General features: G+C 37.7%; 1 protein-coding gene across 1 annotated transcript; it reads left to right on the top strand.

Moving 5' to 3' along the window:
• The first annotated feature begins 16 nt into the window (after nt 1–16).
• On the top strand, nt 17–22,209 carry LOC126721925 (protein FAR1-RELATED SEQUENCE 3-like). Its single transcript, XM_050425010.1, has 6 exons — nt 17–315; nt 1,354–3,653; nt 3,744–3,833; nt 4,245–4,394; nt 20,142–20,257; nt 21,814–22,209. The coding sequence occupies exons 2-5, from the start codon at nt 1,437–1,439 to the stop codon at nt 20,250–20,252; spliced, it is 2,568 nt and encodes an 855-aa protein (XP_050280967.1). The 5' UTR covers nt 17–315; nt 1,354–1,436; the 3' UTR covers nt 20,253–20,257; nt 21,814–22,209.
• Nucleotides 22,210–22,669: the final 460 nt, after the last annotated feature.

The following is a 22,669-nucleotide window of genomic DNA, read 5'->3' as shown; positions in this document are numbered from 1 at the left end:
GTGGTGGTGAAAACGTCAACGGAAAACGAAAACAGGGAATTAAAAAAACAAACAAAAACACAAATGGAACCGCTTCCACTTCCTGTCTTCTGGGTTTGTTTGTTTGGCTTCATTTATTCTCGTACTAGGAACTACTGACTCTCAGGACTCTTGGCCTCATCACTTTTAATTTTCTTTCTACTTTGAATCTCTCTCTCAAACCCTTAAACCCAACGCACTCTCCCACAAAAATTGCTCACAAAGATACCAACTTCTTCGCTTACAAAGCCCAATACCACCCTCAATTCTGGTCTTACCTGCAACACGTAACGCAAGGTGAGTTTTTTTTATTTATTTTTTATTTAATAATGTGATCGCATTTTCTGTCTTTGAATTTCAGGAACTGGATTTCATTTTGTTTTTTAAAATGATTTGTTTAACATTAAAAAAAAAAAAAAAAAAAGAGTATTGAAAATTTCATTTCGTTTAGGATTTTGGTGGGCAATTTTCCTCGTGGCCTTTAGTGTGGACTGTTGAAACTAACAATGTCTATTATGTGCCAGCATTTGGTTGTGTTTTCAATTCTTTCTAAAAGAGACTGGTTGCTTGAAGCAAAATTTGCCTTAACTTTTGTTTTTGTGAAGATTGTGGATAAAAAGGCAGAAAATTTTCCTCTATTATGTGTGTTGCAGTAAAATTAGAAGTACATTTAGCATTGTCCCATATGGAATTAGTCGTTTTATCAAAATTAGATTTTGTTCTAATTGGATACGTATAGAATCCAATATAATTTTTTATTTGGAATTGAATCCTCCAATCTGAATTTAGTGTTAGAATTATGGTTAAATAATTTTTCTTGATCAGTGATCATTACTTTGATTAGGCTTAAATAATTAAATTCACTATTTCCTAGGCTAACGCATTAAGCTTTTGGGACAATCAGTAATTTTTCAAGGTATCAGAGCAGGTGCTCTTGTGTTCAAATCATGTCTCTACTCTACTTCCCATTTAAAAAGTTCAAAATCTCACATGTTGGGCCCGTTTATCAAGGTGGAGTTATAGGGTCACACATGAGGGGAAGAGTTAGAATTATGGTTAAATGATTAAATTCTAATGCTTTTGGGACATTCATAAGGGTACCAATATCAGTGATGAAACACTTATGTCTGGGTTAAGCATCTAAGTAGTGCTTATTTCCCTGCTTTTTAACTTTTATCTTTGTCTTTCTGTAATAATTTCGTTCTTTGGTTATTCTCTTATTAAATTCAATATTTCAAAATGTTTTTCCATGAATTATATTTTTTTTGTTCAATGGTTTTCTTAAGAAAAGAAATATGTTGGTTTAGTAATGACTTTTAGAGGTACAAAATGCAGGATTTTTTAATTTTTCGTTGGCACATGAGTCACTGTTTGTAGTCCTCCATAAGAGACCATAGATGTGCATGCACTGAATTCGCATGGATGTTGAAGGGGACAACAGGGAAAACCATGTGCATGGAAATTCTGAACATGATAATGGTGAAAAACAGAATTTAGCTGGGAATTCTACTGAGAGAGAAGTAATAAGTCAGGATGATGATGATGAGACTGCTACACCACAAGTGGGCATGGAGTTTGAATCGGAAGATGCTGGAAAGACTTTCTATGATGCATATGCTAGGCGTGTGGGTTTTAGCACCCATGTTGGTCCATTCAGTCGTAATAAGCCTGATGGGCCAATTGTAACATGGGAGTTTGCATGTTCCAGAGAGATTTTCAAAAGGAAAAATATAGAAAGCTGCAATGCCATGATTAGGCTTGAGAGGAAGGATTCAAACAGTTGGGTTGTGACAAAATTTGTTGAGGACCATAACCATTCAATGGTTTCTCCTAATAAAGTGCATTATCTTCGACCCCGTAGGCATTTTGCTGGTGCTACCAAGAGTGTGGTTGATACCTTGGATGCTACTGGTGATGTTTATGTTTCCATGGATGGCAATAGTGTAGCTTTTCAACCAAATCATGTAGTTAGGAGTGCTTCCCCTGTAGAACCAAATCACCCAATCCGAAGTGTTGGGCCTTTAAACTACATTAGGCCTTCTAGCAGAAAGAGGACCCTTGGTAGAGATGCTCAGAATCTTCTAAACTATTTCAAGAAGATGCAGTCTGAACACCCTGGCTTCTTTTATGCGATACAGCTTGATGATGATAACCGCATGACTAATGTCTTTTGGGCTGATGCAAGATCAAGAGCTGCTTATAATTACTTTGGTGATGCAGTAATTTTTGACACAATGTATAGACCAAATCAGTATCAGGTACCATTTGCTCCCTTTACCGGTGTAAATCATCATGGTCAGATGGTGTTGTTTGGTTGTGCTTTACTTCTAGATGAGTCTGAGTCTTCCTTTACTTGGCTGTTCAAGACATGGCTATCAGCAATGAATGATAGGCCTCCTGTTTCTATAACCACAGACCAAGATAGAGCCATACAAGCAGCAGTCTTGCAGGTTTTCCCAAATACTCGCCACTGTATTTGCAAATGGCACATATTAAGAGAAGGCCAAGAAAGGTTGGCTCATATATACCTTGCTCATCCTTCATTCTATGGAGAGCTGTATAGCTGCATCAACTTTTCTGAGACAATTAATGATTTTGAGTTGTCATGGGGCAGTCTCCTTGATAAATATGATCTGCGGAAGAATGAGTGGCTTCAGGCAGTGTATAACGCTTGCAAGCAGTGGGCCCCAGTATATTTTCGTGGAACTTTCTTTGCTGCACTTTCTTCAAACCAAGGTGTTAGCTCCTTTTTCGATGGTTATGTGAATCAGCAGACCACCATCCCTCTTTTCTTTAAACAATATGAAAGAGCTTTGGAACATTCATTAGAAAAAGAAATAGAGGCAGATTATGATACAATTTGCACCACACCAGTATTGAAGACACCATCACCAATGGAACAACAAGCAGCAAATCTCTATACAAGAAAAGTTTTTACAAAGTTTCAGGAGGAATTAGTCGAAACTTTTGTGTACACTGCAAATAATATTGAGGGTGATGGGGTAGTTAGCAAGTATAGGGTTGCAAAATATGAACATGATCACAAGGCATACATAGTCAATGTTGATGTTTCTGAGATGAAAGCAAATTGCAGCTGTCAGATGTTTGAATACTCTGGCATACTTTGTCGACATATATTGACTGTCTTCACTGTAACGAATGTTCTTACCCTTCCATCACACTACATATTGAAGCGATGGACAAGGAATGCCAAAGCAGGGGTTGGGTTAGATGAACAAAATTCGGATCCACAAGGTATCGAGACTCTCACCTTGCGCTTCAACAATTTATGTCGGGAAGCCATTAAATATGCTGAAGAAGGGTCAGTTGCTATAGAGACTTATAATGCAGCAATGAATGCTCTAAGGGAGGGTGGGAAAAGGATTGCTTCTGTGAAGAAAAATGTTGCTAAAGTTACACCTCTTAGTTCTCAGGGTAGTGGCGATAGTCAAGATGACATTAACAAGAAAACCCCCATGTCATTTCCTGAAATGGCCCCATCATTATGGCCTTGGCAAGAAGCAATGCCACATCGCTTTAATCTTAATGATGTAGGAGTTCCTGGTGCAGATTTGAACCAGCCAAGCATGGCTCCTGTGTCTATTCACCGTGATGGTGCCACTTCTGATAACACTGTATGAATCATCTGAGATCTACAGAATTATTGTTGAACTTTTGAATATACTTTGATGATGGCTAAATTTAAATGTCAATTATTTATTTAGGTGGTTCTGACTTGTTTCAAGTCCATGACTTGGGTGATAGAAAATAAGAATTCTACACCAGCTGGTAGAGTAGCTGTCATTAACTTAAAGGTATGCACCCCTTTTCAATAGATTCCGTCAATTGTATAGCTATCTATGCTACTTGTAGTCTTCAATTTTCTTCCCCCTTTTTTTTCCTGTTTAATATTGAATATAGTGGGAGTTGGGATAGGTGACTTAGTTCTTAGGTTGGAACCTTACCAATAGAAGAAAAGATACTGTAATATGATGAATTGAAAGGTGGAAGTGAATGTATCCTGTAGTTTGGAGTAGATCAGTCCTATCCCTGAGGACCTGTTTGATACTCTTGCAGTCTCCATTAAATCTTAAATATTCTAATGAAATAATTCACTGTCTTCATCTCTATGCTCCACATCCATAATAGCTGAGAAGGGTTTGTAAAATATGTTGCTATTAATGTTCTTGTCTTTCCATTTGTAATTTTCTTTACATGTGCTGTAGTTGCAAGATTATGGAAAGAACCCTTCGGGAGAGACAGAGGTGCAATTTAGGCTAACAAGGATCACACTTGAGCCTATGTTGAGATCTATGGCCTACATCAGTCAGCAGCTATCAACACCAACCAATAGAGTTGCTGTTATTAATCTGAAGGTACGAAATCTCTTTTGAGTATATAAATTTTGTTATGTTGAGTTCTCTCATAACTCTGTTCTATTTTAATAAAAGCTCAGAATGTATGATAAGTACGATTTGAAGTTGCTTAGTTTGTATTAACTTCTGCAATTTGCTTTAATAGTGCCAATGTTCGTTGGAATTTTTTATTTTGGGTAAGTAATAATATGAAACAGAAGACTTCATGTTCATGATGATGAACACAAAGTATCTTAAAGAATTACAGAAAATAGAATAGAGTTTTGTACTCAAAAATAGAAATACAATGTGTAAAGTCCCATGCATGAGACAAATAAAACGAGGTACGAATCAACAAGGACTTCAATTGATCTAGAGGTCTCTCAATGTCCTCAAATGTACATCTATTTCATTCCTTCCGCACTATCCACATCAAACATGACGGAGTAAGATTCGAAACATGTGAATAGTGTTTCCCAAACCTATTTTTCCATTCAAATAATACATCTGTTACTTTCAACAGCATCACTCACTGATTCCCAAACATCTTAAAAAACTTCACTCCACAAAGCATAAGCAACATTACAATGGAGCAATAAATGATCCACCATTTCATCATTACACTGACATGTACAGCACCAACTGTCTAACAAGAAACCCCTCTTGATAAGAATATCATTAGTAAGAATCTTACCCCAAGCTAGTGTCCACACAAAGGACACCCTCCTTGGAGCCTTGACATACCATATACTCTTTCAAGTGAATTAACATTGGTACCACGAATAGCTTTGTAATAAGAGTGAACATCAAACTTACCACTCCCATTCCATATCCATCTCATCCTATCACCCCCCAGCCCCAACCCCCCACGGTACCTGTGAGTAAAGATGGTCTAGAAAGGAATTCATGGACTCCAACTCCCAATCATGAAAGCCTTTGTGAAACAGTAGAAACTGAGGCTTCCTTATCAGTTGAGCACTTGAACAGGTCAGGGTACACATACTGATTAAAAAAAAGTGTCCACTTCATTGATCATATCAAAATCTTACTTGTGTTCCATCACCTACCTCAAATGCCACATTCTGAAAGAAACTATCCCAAACCGCTATGATACTCCTCCAAAGACTACGCCCATGCGTCCCTCTACCGGCTTTAGTACAACACTACAACATCCACCCCCTTTAGTTCATTGGGAATGTAAATGATATATATTATATAGACAGTGGTTACAAACCTATGTACCTGGAAGGCAGATCACTGTGTTATGTAGAATGGGGATGTTAATGTGTTACGGCACTCACCTTGTAATGTGGTGTGATATGAGTGTGCTTATTTATACTTTATGTAGATTGTTTAATTAAAAGTTATAACATTGTGAGGTGGTCTGCATTTAGAATAATTGAGGTGTTGTTTAGTAGGGAGGATAAAAAAGTGAGAGGATAGAAAATGTAAGGAGTGATTAAAGAGATTAATATATTCCTTTATAAGTGTTTGGTGCATCAAGGATCAACATTAAGTCTATATATCTTTGCACTAGTGATGGATGAGTTCACTACATTGATTCAAGAGGAAGTCCTTTAGCGTTTGATTTTTGTAGATGAATGATTTTAGTGTATGTAAATAGATGTAGAGTTAACTTCAAGTTAGAAATTTGGTTTGATTTTTGCAGATGAATGATTTTAGCGTATGAGATTAGATGTAGAGTTAACTTCAAGTTAGAAATTTGGTGAGGCATTTAAGGATCTAAAGAATTTTGATTAAGTAGGAATAAAATAGAGTGCATGTAATGTAAATGTATAAAGAGAGATGAAGGGTTGTAAGACTAAATAGTCAAGAGTCATTTTAATAAAGCTTCTTATTTACTTATCAAAAAAAGACTCAATAGTCAAGAGATACCAAAGAGCAGAGCTTTCGACATCTTGGATAAATAATTCTTAAAGATGGAGAGATTGAAGATGATGTGAATCATAGGATAGGAGCATGGTGGATGAAATAGAGAAGCACATCCATTTATGCTCCATGGTACTAAATGTTGGACTATTAAGAAGCAACATATTCATAAAATGAGCATAGTTGAAATGAGAATGTAAAGATGGATAAATGGAAAAACTAAGAGCCTTGTAGTTCAATTGGTTGGTATCTCCTAGAGTGTCCATGACATCTAGGGTTCAAATCCCCCCCTCTCCTGTTGTAACTATTAAATGATAAAAAAGAAAAAGAAAAAAAAAGAGATGGATAAATGGAAAAACATGGAAGGATAGGATCAAAATGAGGAAATTCTCTTAAAGATAGCGGTGGCCCCCTATTGATGAAAACATGAGAGATAAGTCGCTTGAGATGATTTGTTCATGTTTAGAAGAGAGCGATAAATGATTAATGCACCAGTGAGAAAGAGTGAGTTGATTCAAATTAAGAGAAAATGGTAGAGAAAGACCCGAAATATTACTTCTTGTAGTAAAAAATGACATGTCAATTAAGAAATAACAGAGAGTATGGCCTTAGATAAAATAGAGTGGCAGAAAACAATAAATGTGGTTGATCATGACTAATCTTGTAGTTCAACTGGTTGGCATCTCCTAGTGTGTCCATGACATTTAGGGTTCAAATCCCCCCTCTCGTTATAACTATTTAATGATAAAAAAAAAAAAAAAGAGATTGATAAATGGAAAAACATGGAAAGATAGGATTCAAAATGAGAAAGTTCTCTTAAAAATAAGGGTGGCCCCTGTTGATGAGAACATGAGAGATAACTCGCTTGAGATGATGTGGTCATTTTCAGAAGAGAGCAATTAATGATAAATGCACCAGTAAGAAAGAGTGAGTTGATTCAAATTAAGGAAAGAGAAAATGGTAGAGAAAGACCCAAAGTGTTACTTCTTGTAGTAAAAAATGACATATTAGTTAAGAAGTAATTGAGAGTATGGCCTTTAGAGTGGTGGAAAACAATAAATGTGGTTGATCATGACTAATTTGTTGAGGATCTATAACTGGTCCTAGGGCTTGGTTGCTGTTGTATAAGTGTTTGGTAGTAGGGATACAAAAGTGGGGAGAAAATGAAGAATGTTGTTGTTGTTGTTGTTGTTTTTTTTTTTTTTTTTTTTTTTTTTGGGATAATGTAGGGAGCCTTTCTAAAAAAGAGCCTTGTGGACTTGCCTCTGACTAGTAAAACCAATGGACAACTAAACCCACTTGCTAGAACTAGATGCTAGGTAATCCAGGGGTATTCACCCCAATGGGCTAAGCAGTAAGCACGTTGTATTAAATTCCTATTATATCCTTGTATTGAATTGTTTTTAATAAACTAGAGGGATAAGATTATCAAATTACTATTGTAAGACATTTTATCTTGTACTTTCCTCCCTTTTTTGGAAGATTTTTTGATGATTCGATTTTTGGGGAGGAGAGATTTGAACCTTAGACATCTCCATTGGAGATACCAAGAGGTGTCAGTTAAGATACAAGGTTCTTGACCTCTTTAGAGGAAAATTAAAATTGGTGAGAATAAATTGAAATAATCATCTCTCCTTTTTCTTTCATTCTAATTTTCTACCCTACTAAGCAAGAGAAAATATCAATAGATTCAATACATCTTTACTTATCGAAAAAAGAGAAAGAAAAAAGATTCAATACATCTTCCATTTTCTCTCCACCCTTTTCTATCCTTTCATTTTTCCTTCCAACCAAACTCATTCGTAGAGATGTATCCTCTTTTTACCTAGGCGCTTTAAATTTTACTATGTATACTTAATAATGCTGCCTTTCAATCAACACAAAGAATGTTTAAGAAAAATTTTGGGTGGCCATAATTATTTTTTTGGAATGAAAGTGTAATACATTTTGGTAAGATGATCCTTGTCTGGCCTGCAGATCACAACTCGCTGGTGTGTGTGTATATATATAATTTTATTGAAAAAGTAAATAAGTAAATAATAATTTATTGAAAAAGAGGACTTCATGCATGGAAGTGATCGCAAAGGAGTTTAAAGAATTGCAAAAGGTTATGTACACAGAGAGTGATTTTTAAAACTCAGCAATGGAGTTAGTATTAGTAAAACTCCAGGTCCGAGACCAATCAAACAATGATCTAGAAAACAATTTTATCAATTGTGTTCTTAAAATTTCTGTATCCTCAAAAGTACAATGATTATGTTCCCACCAAAATGTACACATCAAAAATAATGGGACCAAGTTTCAAATGTAAAAGATTGCTTGCCTACCCAATCCCGCCAACCAAACAAAAGGTTAGTGACTTTTTCTAGTAGTACCCACTGAAACCCAAAGGAATGGAAAATGAAACTTCACAACTTGTATGCAACACTATAATGTAACAGAAGATGCACCACTATCTCCCTACTAAAGCGGTGCATACAACACCACCCTACTAGTGTGTAACCTCTCGTAATGAGATTAACACTAGTAAGGATCTTCCCCCATGCTACCGTCCAAACAAAGAAAGATCCTCATTGGGCCTTGACACACCAAATACTCTTCAAGTTGAAAATCTTGGCATAAGGGCCCCTTAAGGCATCATAAAAAGGAGTGAACATCAAATTCCCATTCCCTTTCAATCTCCATCCCAATTGATCTCTACCCTCATGGTGAGGGATATTGGAATAAAGAAGATTGAAAAAGGAGGTTACCACCTCTATCTCCCAATCATTAAAGTCTCTCAAAGATTATGTCCCAACTCCTCTATTCCCCTTCATTTTGTTTCCCTAACAAGGAACCAACCAAAGCATCTTTAGCTACGCAACAATCATGCAGGTCTAGAAAGACCATCTTCAATGGTTGGTCACCACACCTGACCAACCACCTATCATGCCAAAACCGAACTTGGTTGCCTTCACCTACATCAAAGCGAATATACTGTAGGAACCCATCCCATCTCAGGTTAATACCTTTCCTTAAGCCACAACTATGAGTTCCTTGAACACTCTTTGTGCACCAACCTCCCCACTCCATATTTCACAGCTACTACACTCCTCCCCGACCATATTTCCTCAATCTTAAAGTGCCATTACCATTTACTCAACAGAGCTTGGTTAAATGCTACCAACTTCTTAATTCCCAATCCACAATTAGCAATTGGAGCGCACACTATATCCCCCCACCAAAGGATGTTTCACCTTATCACCCACAGCACCCCAAAGAAAGTTTCTTTGCAATTTCTCAATCCTGTTCACTACTCTAACCGGAATAGTAAACAGGGAGAGATAATAAGTAGGTAGTCTCGATAGTGTACTCTTTAATAATGTTATTTATCCACCTTCTAACAAATACAATTTCTTCCAACCTGATAATTTGTGTTCTATCTTCTCTATAAAAGGATTCCATACTAACTTGGCCTTGAAGGATACCTCCAAAGGCATACCAAGGTAGGTGAGGTTAACGGCAAACACCCAATCTTACAGCAAAGGATACCTGCAAATTCTGACATATTCCGAACCTCACCGACAGGCCTTTTTACTTTTACTTAGATTTACCTTAAGTAGGTCACAGGCAGATAACTCCCTAAAATAGTACTTAACTGTGGTCCCACACTGACATATTGGGAGTAGTAGAGCCTTATGAGCTAATGGTTTTTTTGTGCTTTTTTATAATGAATGTTATCACAGGCAAGAATATGTTCATTCTTGTTTAGTGGTTTGCTTCAAACAATGAAATTGATGAAAGGAGAATTTGGTGAATTTTACTTTCAGTGATGGTGTGCCCCTTTCCTGTAGTATGCTTATCTAGCAAACCAGTGAAGCCAACAATTGATGATTTGCCATTAATATGCACTGTCCCCACAAAGGCACTCATATAATGTCATTTAGTACTGTTAAACAACCATAGCAATAATCATAATCTAAATAGTTTTGGTTAGTAAACATCCTCTAAAAGGTGGTCCACAGCCTCCCCATTACAATGGCACATATAACACCAACTTGCGATTGAATAACTACTCTTGATAAGGTTATCACATGTAAGAATTTTACTCCATGCCGCTGTCCACAAAAAAAGAACTCTCCAAGGGTCTGAGGGGCCTTAACCCTCCATATGGCTTTCCAAGGGAAAGACATAGGGGGTGAAACCCGTAAAGTCTCATAAAAAGAACAAACAGGAAAATCCCCATGTAAAGTCTCCATATGCACAAACGTAATCATTCTAAAATGGATATACTAGGCTACTTTTTGGTATCAGTTTTTCCTTCTCTATTTTTCTTTTCGAGCTTCAGAACTTCCTGTGAAATTTTCACATCCTTGTTATTTTTGGAAAAAATTAAATAGAACATGGAGGATTACCTCCCATGCTTTTGAAATTGTCCATTTGGGGAGAGATTGGAGTTATTTCAAAGACTGGGCAGTTCAATTTCTAAATTTGTGGCTGTTTCAGAGGTTTCTGCAGATTGTAAAATCAGTAGAAGACTTTGTAATCAACATCATCTCTACTTTTTTAGAAACTTTTCAAATTTCAATAGAATTTAATGCCACTTCTTTGTGTTCAATCTAGATTTCATGTTGATAGAGACAATAGTTCAATCAACATGGACCATAAGTTTGACTGATGTGCCAAATTTCCTAACCTTGTGCGAGCCATTTCATGGAATGGAACTTTATTGCTCGGCAGTTTGTTTGAGTGGTCTCAGGATTGGGGTTTTACCCATTTTACCTCTGTTTTAGAATTCCATAATTCTCTCAGTTTTTCTTTGTAATTTTTCAGACTCTTGTGTTCATCATCTTGAACATGAAGTGTCTTTATTTTCAATAAAATTTTCTACTTATCAAAAAAAAAAAAAAATGGAACATGTCAAATTCTGGAGAATTAGGATACAAGAAACATACATTCCTGGCTTATCATGAGGCATATACATTGACAAGGATAGCACACAGGAAATATAAGGAATGTGAACTTGGACAATCCTTGAGTGGGGTGCAGCACACATTTCTAATCCTGCAAAATCAGATTTAGAGGGTAGAACTCTCTACTCTCCCTCTCTTCCATATTTTTGAGAGGGGAAAGTTAACATAGTAACAAATCCTTTTTTTTTTGATAAGTAAAAGATATATTGATAAAAAAGGGAACACCCTAGTGCACAGGAAGTGTACAAGGGAAAAGAAATCAAATACAAAAATTACAAGAGTCTAGGAAATCAATAAAAGAGGGGAAAGATTTATCTTGCAAAGCAAACAACCAATCCCTTAAAGTTCTAAAAAAGAGAAGCTTGAGGTCAGGAATAGAATTCTCAGTATCTTCAAAACATCTACTATTCCTCTCCCTCCAAAGACACCACAATAAGCAATGAGGAATGATGGACCAAATATAACCATTTCGATGACGACCAAAGCTGCCTTGCCAACACCATAACAGCCCCAGAACAGAGTGCGGCATAACCCAAGAAACTCCAAAAAGGCCCAAAACCATAGACCATAGATCCGAAGCAAAAGGACAATGAAGAAATAGATGGTCAACCGATTCACCATTTCTCTTACACATGTAGCACCAATCCAGAATCCACACCTTCCTTTTACGTAAATTATCAATCGTCAAGCATTTCCCTAAAGCAGCAGTCCAAACAAAGAAAGCTACTCTAGAGGGAATCTTTTGCTTCCATATACTTTTCCAAGGAAACCCAATGGAAGCGGTGCCAGCTAAAATTCTATAATAACCACTAACCAAGAAACCCTTAACTTTGTTAGGAATCCAACACATTTTATCCTCACCTCGCCCCCTTATATGCGAACCATAAATAGATGCCATGAAGTCGGACATAGACTCTAGATCCCGAGCATGCACACTCCTAATGAATCTCACATCCCAAAAGAGGACACCATGAGCGAACATCATAAGCTCAGCCACACTAGCATCCTTATTCCTACAAAATCTGAACAAGTCAGGAAATCTAACAGCAAGAGAAGTCTCTCCACACCACCGGTCTTGCCAAAACTTCACTCTAGATCCATCGCCAATATCATACATAATATGGTGAGAGAAAGAAGGCCATCCCTGACTGATATTTTTCCATAAACCAACACCATAAGGGCCAATCACAGCTCTGGAGAACCAGCCCCCCCACATACAACCATACTTTGTCTCTATCACTTGCCTCCAAAGGGCATCTACCTCAACCCCAAATCGCCAAAGCCACTTTCCAAGTAAAGCTTCATTGAAAAGTCTAATCTTCCTTATCCCTAAGCCACCCGCAGAAATAGGAGAACAAACGGTAGCCCATTTAACCAAATGGATTTTAGGATCCTCTCCAAGACTGCCCCACAAGAAATTCCGCTGGAGCTTCTCAATACGGTTAGCCACACTAGCAGGAATAGGAAATAAAGAAAGAAAATAAGTGGGTAGATTAGATAGGGTGCTTTTGATAAGGGTGACTCTACCTCCCTTGGATAAGTATAAACGTTTCCAACCCGCCAATCTCCTCTCCATTTTCTCTAGAATAGGATTCCATATAGACTTATCCTTGAATTTAGCTCCCAAAGGAAGACCTAGGTATTTCATAGGGAGAGAGCCCTGCTTGCAGCCAAGAACAACCAAGAAAAGGTCAAAATCATTGACTACCCCAACCGGAACCAATTCTGACTTGCCCAGGTTGATCTTAAGGCCAGACACCGCCTCAAACCAAATAAGAATCAAGCGAAGGAACAAAATCTGATCTAAATCAGCCTTACAGAAAATAAGCGTGTCATCTGCAAAGAGGAGATGAGACACCGCCATGGATCTTCCCTCCACGTTACCTACACTAAAGCCCGACATGCGACCTTCAAGCACTGCTTTGTCCAACATACGACCAAGAGCTTCCATCACCAAAACAAACAACAAAGGAGACAACGGATCACCTTGCCTCAAGCCTCTGGTGCTACCAAAAAAACCACAAGGAGAGCCATTGATCAAGATGGAGAAGCGGACAGTAGAAAGACAAAAGCGAATCCATTGTCTCCATTTGGCAGAGAAACCACTTCTTTCTAACATCTGAAGCAGAAAATTCCAGTTTACATGGTCAAAAGCCTTCTCAACATCCAGCTTACAAATCAGCCCCGGCAACCCAGACTTCAATCTACTGTCAAGGCATTCATTAGCAATAAGAACAGGATCAAGGATTTGTCTGCCCCTCACAAAAGCATTCTGAGATGCAGAGATTATATCCCCCATCACCAAGCGGAGACGATTAGCCAAAACTTTAGCAATAATTTTGTAAACCCCCCCAACCAAGCTAATGGGCCGAAAATCTCCAATCTCATTAGCTGCATGTTTTTTAGGAATAAGAGTAACAAAAGTTGTGTTTAAGCTTTTCTCAAACTGACCATTGGCAAAAAAATGATGAAAAACAGCCATGAGATCCGGCTTAACAATCCCCCAGCAAGCTTGGAAAAAAGCCATAGGGAAGCCATCAGGACCGGGGGATTTATCACCATGAAAACTTTGAATAACCTCAAAGATTTCTGCCTCTTCAAAAGGCCTCTCTAACCAATCCGCATTCTCCCCAGATATCATTGGAAAAACCAACGAATCCGGAAACGTCCGCTCAACCTGCTGCTCAGAGTACAAATTCATGAAGAAATGAGAAACGTAGTCTGCAATTATACCCTGATCCGACGACAAAGTACCATTAACCATAAGGCTTTCGATGGCATTATTTTTCCTGTTGGAATTAGCCATACTATGAAAGAATTTGGTATTGGCATCCCCTTCTTTCAAATGTAACACCCTAGACTTTTGCCTCCAACTAGTCTCTTCCATAAGAGTCAACTTTTCAATATCTGAACGAAGGTTAGATTGAGCTAACTTCTCCTCAGCAGATAGACTATGAATCTCCTCTTTAGCATCCAAATCAATCAACTTACTCCAAAGGGCCTGTTTCTTAAAAGTGACATTGCCAAACTCAGTTTCATTCCACTTTTTTAAGTCCGACTTCAATGCAGCCAACTTCTTAGCAAGAATAAAACTAGGGGTACCATGGAACAAATAGGAAGCCCACCACTCCTTCACTTTGTCTACAAAGTTATCCACCCTTAACCACATATTTTCAAAACGGAAGGGAATTCTGCCTCTTCGCTGACACCCACCCTCCAACGAAATAGGAAAATGGTCAGAAAGAACTCTAGGCATCCTTTTTTGGGTGAATTGAGAGAAGTGATCAGCCAAAAGAGGGGAGAAAAGGAACCGGTCTAGCCTAGAAGCTGAGGAAGTATTAGACCATGTAAAAAGGCCCCCTTCCATATGAATATCCAACAACCCATGCAAAGAAACAAAGTCAGAAAAACCAAACATAGACCTGGAGAAGCTGGCAGCCCCCAAACGCTCAGAAGGGAAGCGGATAATATTAAAGTCCCCTCCAAGGCACCAAGGCAAATCCCACCAACTGATCAGCCCGGTTAGTTCCTCCCACATCAACCTACGCCTATTGTTCAAATTAGGCCCATATACACCTGTGAAAGCCCACTCAAATTGGTCGCCTACATTTTTAAACTTGCAAGAAACTGAAAAATGCCCCACCGCTTCCTCCACCTTTTCCACAACCCGGCTATCCCACATCAATAAAATTCCTCCCGAAGCACCTTCAGAGCCCAGGTACAACCAATTGACATAAGGACAACTCCAAATACTTCGAACAGTACCTCTAGTAATCCACTCTAGTTTGGTCTCTTGCAAACACACAATATCAGCCTTCCAGGATCGCAACAAGTTACGAATCTGAAGCCTCTTGTCAACTTCGTTCAGACCTCTGACATTCCAGGAAATAATCTTTAAATTCATTGAGCAACGGAAAGAACCCGATTCCTATTAATACCACATCGCCTAGAAGATGAAGAGCCATAATTAATAGAACTAAACAACCCTTTCAACTCTCTTAAACCTTTCACCCCCGAACCTTTTGAACCACACGATTTCTTTTTCACCTCAGCCCTCCGATATAATTCAGCTTCAACAGCCAATAAAAATTCTGTTGCTTGATCTTCTAAACCCACAAGTGACGTGCCAAGGAAGCTATCAAAGTTATTGAATCTCTTTTGAAACCAATCGGAGTAAGGTTCCTGACTCCTTGAAGTGTCCACACCCACAACACTATCGCCATCTACAAGAGACTGCTTCTCCTTGGCCAAGGGTAGAGAAAAAGCAATTGGATCAACCACTAGGGGCTGATTAGCTTCCTCTGAGAAGGAATCCGAAGCCCAATCCTCCACCAAAACATCATCTTCTTCGAACAGAGACAAAGACATGTCCGTGACTTCAGAAAATTCCAACGTAACAAGCTGTTGTTGCTTTTCCAAAACCTCTGTAGCTTCACAAGGAGGAAAAGCAATCTGCACCGGAACCTCAATCCTCCTCCCATCGCGTAATTCAAGAAACCACTGCTCCGAGTTTCCCCATTTCTTGTCAAAAATGCCGGAATGCTCCTGGAGAAACAGTCGGGGATCAAGCATTAAGCTCTCATCGTGAACTGTGGAGCAAACCGACCCATTCCTGAACTCCTCGGACTCGTCGGAGCCGAGAAGCACAGACTCGGCTACATCGGAAACAAGATTCGAGTCCGTCGTCGCCGGTGGCTCAAACCAGGCTTCGACGGACTTGTCGGTTCTGAGAGAATGGGCAGCGGCGACATCGGAGACCCCATTCCTGGCCTCCTCGGACTCGTCGGAGCCGAGAAGCACAGACTCGGCTACATCGGAAACAAGATTCGAGTCCGTCGTCGCCGGTGGCTCAAACCTGGCTTCGACGGACTTGTCGGATATGAGAGAATGGGCAGCGGCGACATCGGAGACCACCGACGACCTCAGAGGCAAAGTCGAAGGGCACGGCGACGACTGGAAGGATCTCGCGCTAGGACTTAACCAATCTGGAGAATGGGTCTCTCGCGACGGGCAGGTCATGGTAGTCAGAAGTTCTTTACAAGCAGTTCTTCTGGGCTGCCAGACCAACGAAGTCTTGGGCTTAAGTTTGGGAACATGAGGTGGGTTAAGTGGGGGGGCTTCAGCTAGAGCATTGGGCTTAAAGACATCTTTCAAGGGCCCAACACCAGAACAGCCCACTTCCTTAATGTTTGAACTCTTAATGTCCCACTTGCCATTCAGCCCACGTACCAAAAGTAAAGAAACTTCTAGCGAGAGGGGAGAGTCAGCCATTGTAAGAGCGTCATCCTGAAGTTCAAGCGTGACTTCATCCTCAGGAACTGTGCTTACCTGCCCAGCACCCCTATCACGCAAATCCAGGCTCTGAGACTTCTGACTGCTCAATCTAGACTTGTGAGCTAGATTTGATTTGATAGAATTTTGAATATTGGGCATTGCAAGCTTTCCAGTTCTACTACCACCAAAGGATTTCCGATCACCTTCCACCGCTGCCGCCAGAAAAGACTTATGCTTTCTGGACTTTTGCAATGACGGAAACGGGGCAGCAAGAGGTGGCAACTTGACGCCAGGAGAGACGGGAGCAATGGCCTTGCGAAGATGAAAGCCAAAACCTCTCCACCCACTACCCAGCTTTCCTTCTGGTACAATGATGAGGCCCTTCCGACGACCATGAAGAAGCTCAGAGATCATAAGAAAGCTTCCATGTGCATTGAATCCCATTTGCAAAATCAAAACCTTATTACCATCCCTGAAGGTTCTAGCAAAGTTATCAGGACAGGTATTTGACAAGTGATCCTCAATATACGTAAGCAACCGAAAAGCACTCTCTTTTCCCATGAAAACCGATCGGAGAGAATCCTTATATCTTTCAAAAATGCGTAACAAGAAGAAAGAACCACCCTCTTCCACAGAAAATTCAAACGATTTGGATTCGAGAAAAAAGAAAATGGAACCACCCATAGTTTCAGAACTCAAATACAGAAGATCACAAAGAAAGAGTTTGATAACACAAGCCTAGCTATCTAACCATTGTTGTTACAAACCTTTCTTTTGTGTCAAAATCTAATTATTTAAACTGGCCAAAGGATCAGAAGTGCCGCCACACTACAGTGGTTAATAAAAATAATAGTTTTCTGTAAGATCAATAAATCCTATATATCTTTTATAGACCAATAAGTCCTCTTAGAATTCCTTTCCAAAAATTTCAAGTATAGATACACCGCTATGAACAAAATTTTGAAAGCATTATGCAACAAGATAAAATATAATTAGGTCAAGTAAGTTGGGTTAATTTGGAAATAGAGAGTTCTTTTGTTAAATAAATTCATTAAATTGTGTTTTATAAAAGAAACTTTTAACTTTAAAGTAAGAACTTTTTCCATGGTTATTAGGCTGAATAAATTTTGATTTTATTCTTAATAAAATATGATAATGTTTCAATTATATTTAATAATTTAATTGTCATTAATAGGCTAATAAAAAAACTTATAAAATTAATAATTTTCACAATAATATGTTTAGTTAAGTATTAGAGATTAGGGTTATAGACATTTTTGCAAGTTATATAGGTGGCGTTAAAGGTGTTCAAACTCTTTAGAGTGTATGCATACCTAATGAAGCTATATAGGTGGCCTTAGTAGCATGGTCTGTATCATGTAATTACAAGATCAAATTCTTCTTTTTAAAAATATTTTTTGCTAATGGCAAGATCAAAATATCAGTTTCACTTTTTCCCCATTTTTCCTAAGCATAATTTTATACCTAAAACCTGGGAGCACACGTGTGTAAACTGGCATCATGTCTGTGTTCGATATGTGTTGGACATGGATACCGTGCTAACACATTTACGTCCATGTCTAGTGCGTGTTGAATTAAAAATATATTTTTAACTGGGGCATGGCCTGGACATGGCTTGGACACGGTCTGGACACAGGAGAAAAAAAAAAATTTAAAAAGAAAGAAAAGAAGAGGTTTTTTACAACCAGGCACAATCTGAAACATCAATTAGGCTTTGAATTTCTAAAATTTCGACCAATCTCTCTCTTTCTTGCTCTGAAATCTCAGAGATTTCTCATCTCTCTTGCTGATCTGCAACTCATCTTCACTGAACCTGCCGCATTGGTGCTGCTCTGTAAGGTATGGCAGTGTTCTTCCTCTGCTTCAGTATCGGTGTGCAAACTCTTGGAACACTCAACCAGATCAGGTCTTTTTTATTATTTTTTATTTTAAGATCTGGTCCATTAGAGCACTACCCCTAGAGCCCTAACGCCCAAACTTCACTACAACACACTTTTTACATTTACTGAATCATTTTTTGGCCCTTTGAAGATTAACAGTTTTATAATATTAACATTTGTAAAACTAAAAGTGGTCCATTTAATGGTGTAATTTTTTTATTATGTTTTTTTTTTTTTTTTGATAAGTAACAGAAAATATATAATAAAGAAGAACATAGCCCCGTACATAGGAAATGTACTAGATAGGCAAAAACATCAAGAAACCAAATTACAATGATCAAACAAAACAGGAAGAGAAAAACAAGAAAAAGAATGTAAAACTAAACACCATTCGAGAAGAGTAAAAAAGAAAAAAGACTTCAACTCAAGAATGGACCGTTTGCGACCCTCAAAGCTTCTAACATTTCATTCCCACCAGATACACCACATCAAACAGTGCGGCACCATCCTCCATATAACTATATTACGATGACGCCTGAAGTTGCATGACCAACATTCCAACAAATCCACTACCTTTTGCGGCATCACCCAACAAATACCAAACAAGGAAAAGACCATACTCCACATCTCAAAAGCTAAAGGACAGTGAAGGAGGAGATGATCAACAGATTCCCCACACCTTTTGCACATACTCCATGTATATTATAATTTATTATTATTTTAAAATGTTTCAAAGATTTTTATAGATATTACTTATTTCTAAATTTAAAATAGATATAAAAATTTCCTCAAAATATATAAAATACACCTATATATATAAAATTTAATTGCCGTGTCCTTGCCGTATCATGTCCTAATTTTTTGAGGATTGCCTTGTCTCCTTGTCTCATGTTATGTCATGTCCTGTGTCATATCGGTGTCTGTGCTACATAGCCTAAGACCTACTTAAGCCAGCCCACTCTTAAATCAACGCTAGTTGCAAGCTCACTTGATGTAATTGCTAAATTGGAATATTGGATTCCACCAAAGGCGCACTTGACATGAGATCTCCAAGTGGATGTTATTTTTTTGTGTACCTGTATAAAAGTGATCTTGTATTGATTTTAGCAGTCTAAATGTAGGTTTCTTAGTCTGAGTAATTAATGAATGCTTTTGCATCTTACCTAATAGGAACATCCCATGGTTTTGATAATAGAACTGTAGCATCTCAATGTAAATTATTGTTTAGTATGTCATTTTAAAAGTACTGTTGACTTTTATTTACCCTAGTTCTTAAAAGCAGTTTCACCTTATTATGTTCTGTATGATCTTTTATTGGTTTTTACTTGTCTTTGTTTATTTTAATTGGTAAGTTACACACTGGCAGGTCTTGAACACATGATTCCACCCTCCACCTTGCTTTTACAATAGGAGGTGCTATGTGAGCTAGTGCTCTATGTTTTTTTACTTCATAATTTTTCAATCATTTCTATTTTCATAATCTGGTTACATTGGTTTGAGGAAGTCCATTCTATCTCAGACTAGGACAAATAGTTGATTTGGACTGAAGTAGACATTGTGGAACAAGACCATTGAGAATTACATGGATATGATCTTTCAAACACCAGGGCTGTATTGAATTTAGCATTTATAATATTTGCATTTCAGAAAGCGCAAAAGTATATAAGATTAGATTTTATTATTATTTTTAGAATAGTTGCACAACTTCCTAGTGTTAAGTAGTGTAAGAATCTGTTTTTGTGTTTGATCAGCTCCAAGATACAAAGACAACTTCTGGAGAAACAGAGGTGAAATTTCAAGTGTCCAGAGATACACTCGGTTCTATGCTAAGATCAATGGCCTATATCCGTGAGCAGCTTTGAAAGCAGTAAGCATACTCTTTTTAGTACTCTTAATTGTTAAATATTGTCATAATTGTACAAGTAATTACAATGTTCATTCTTATCTTGCTATTTTCTGAGGAGCAGTTCTGTTTAGTTCATATGATGAATTGGAGTTTGTCTGTGGCTTAATCAATTCTGGCATGCCTTAGTGTACATGAACCAAAACAATTAGAAAAATACAACGAATTCCAGAGTCACAAGGATGCATCATATCTGATATTTGGGATGACTAGATGGACACTTTTTGATAAAATTTACTTAGTAGCTGTGGTTTTAACTGACAACATTCTTGACCACTCAATTCTCTAATTAGTGCCCTTACATGTCAGTTTATTGTAAATTTGATATTCTACATGGAGCAAGTACACTGCATTATAATCATTGCAGTTTTCAATATTATTTTCCATCACTTGCTTTTGAATTGTTTTTAGTCCATGTTAATGTTATGGTTTCATGTTTGTTAATGAGGATAATTTCCTTTGAAAGATCACTGTATCCAGCAAGATTCTAGTGCAGAAATTTTATTTATTAAAGATCTTTTATAAAAAGTTCAAAACCTTTGGGTAAAATGGCACTTCGAATCTGCATAAGAATGGTATTTGGTGAGGTCACAGATTTAAGTCCCCTGGAGTGCATGAGTTAATTACCAAGAAGAAAGTTCAAAAGCAGTAGAGTGAGATGCTAATAAAAAAGTTCAATCTTGGCTTTTCTTTTCTTCTATGTTCTGTCCCAAAAGAAAACAGAGAGAAGAGCAGTTACTTTAACAGGGTATTAGCAGGCCTGACCCAATCCCAACCCTCCAAGGTGTACTGGTAGTTCCATTTTGATATCCCAACAAATAAGTTAATATAGTCTTAAAAGTTAAACTCTAATGAGCAAGAGGTAACACCTGCATTGGATCTTAATTTTTTTATATAATAATGATAGGGTTACATTAATAAAATGGGCTTTGATAAGTAGTGTAGAAGATTCTGCAAGATCATGGATGAACTGTCCAGAAAAACTAAATAGGGATACGCCACTTCACCATTTTTTCATTTTTCATTTAGAACCCCTTTCTAATTTTGAATTACTTCAGCTGCAGGGCTGAATTGCTACGCATGTATATGACCAGAATATTCAAGTTAGCCATGATTTTTTATTTATTTTTTAGCAAGTAAATACTCATTTTATTAAGAAGAGCAGACATCTCTAGTACACAGGACATATACCTGAGCTACTCATAAAAATCACAGTATCTAGGCCATGTAACTTTCAAACCGGGTTTTGGCTTGGTTAATCCTGGTTAACTTGGTATGTTCAGCAGGCCAGTGCAGTTGTACGGTCTTCAGCACCCATAATTGGGATGCTTGAATTGTTGTGAATTCTCTTGAAGCTTATCTTTTCTTCTCTCTTGCTTGACCAAAAATATTATGCTTGTTGCGTATACGCGAAGTCCACTCATCAATATGCATTTTCTTTGGGCCTTTTTATATCGAGTTCTACAAGTCATACCTGGTTAGATGAATAATGTTGTGCCATGATTTGATTTTTAATACAGTGCTTCATTCTAATGGCAAAAAAGTCTTCACGGATGAGTTATTATGGGCTATAAGTTCCTTTGAGACCAATAACTGAATCAGACCTATCATTCTTTGGAAAAGCAGTAGCATTAGAGGCATTGAAGGTGTGTTCTGGTTAATAACATTCATGTACCATGTTAATACCATGTTAATGTTCCATTGACAGAATTGGTCTAGTTGTAGTTAGTTTTGTTAGATCTATTCAATTCTCCACATTCAGCTTTTTAGTATATTAGTTAGGTTTGGTGACTTAGAGATTGAAGATACTACATAATGTCCATGTAACCATGTGTTAGAAACTTCTGTACGTGAAAGTTGTGAACGTTCAGATCTTTACCCAATGAGCAATTACAGATATCGTGTATTCCGGCTTTTGGAGATTGTGACATGTTCTTCTAATTGTATCTTGTGATGCTTAATGATGTTTTTCTGATTTAGCATGTTTTTTCGTTGAGTCAACAGAAGTGAACTACTGCATATCATATATACATGGTGATTTCATTCATTTACAAAAGCTCAAAAACCACTAGGCAATTTTTTTTTTTTTAATAGAAAAAACCTCTAGGCAATTGGATGCATAGTCTTGCAAATCTGCAACAATGTCAACTCTTTGATTCCATTTTTCTCAAATATATAGAAAGTCAAATGAGCTCTAGCTCAACTGCTCAAGTGATACTTCCTCCCCTTATAAGTTCTAGGTGGAGGGTGAAGTCGAGGGTTCACAGCCTATTGGATTCTCATGTAACTTACCAATAAAAATAAATAAAAAATAAAAACCATATGGATGGGGATCTGCGAACTGTAATCAAAATTATTCTAATGATATTCTCAAAA

The sequence above is a fragment of the Quercus robur genome, chromosome 4 (assembly GCF_932294415.1).
Source record: "Quercus robur chromosome 4, dhQueRobu3.1, whole genome shotgun sequence".
Classification (NCBI taxonomy): domain Eukaryota; kingdom Viridiplantae; phylum Streptophyta; class Magnoliopsida; order Fagales; family Fagaceae; genus Quercus; species Quercus robur.
This window is presented reverse-complemented; position numbering and strand designations above follow the sequence as displayed.

Bases quoted from the DNA above. Each gene is read 5' to 3' on its own strand.
- LOC126721925 (XM_050425010.1), top strand. From the start codon at position 1,437: ATGGATGTTGAAGGGGACAACAGGGAAAACCATGTGCATGGAAATTCT. The intron at 3,654-3,743 runs GTATGAATCATC...TTATTTATTTAG, and splicing joins GTGCCACTTCTGATAACACT to GTGGTTCTGACTTGTTTCAA. The intron at 4,395-20,141 runs GTACGAAATCTC...GTGTTTGATCAG, and splicing joins TTGCTGTTATTAATCTGAAG to CTCCAAGATACAAAGACAAC.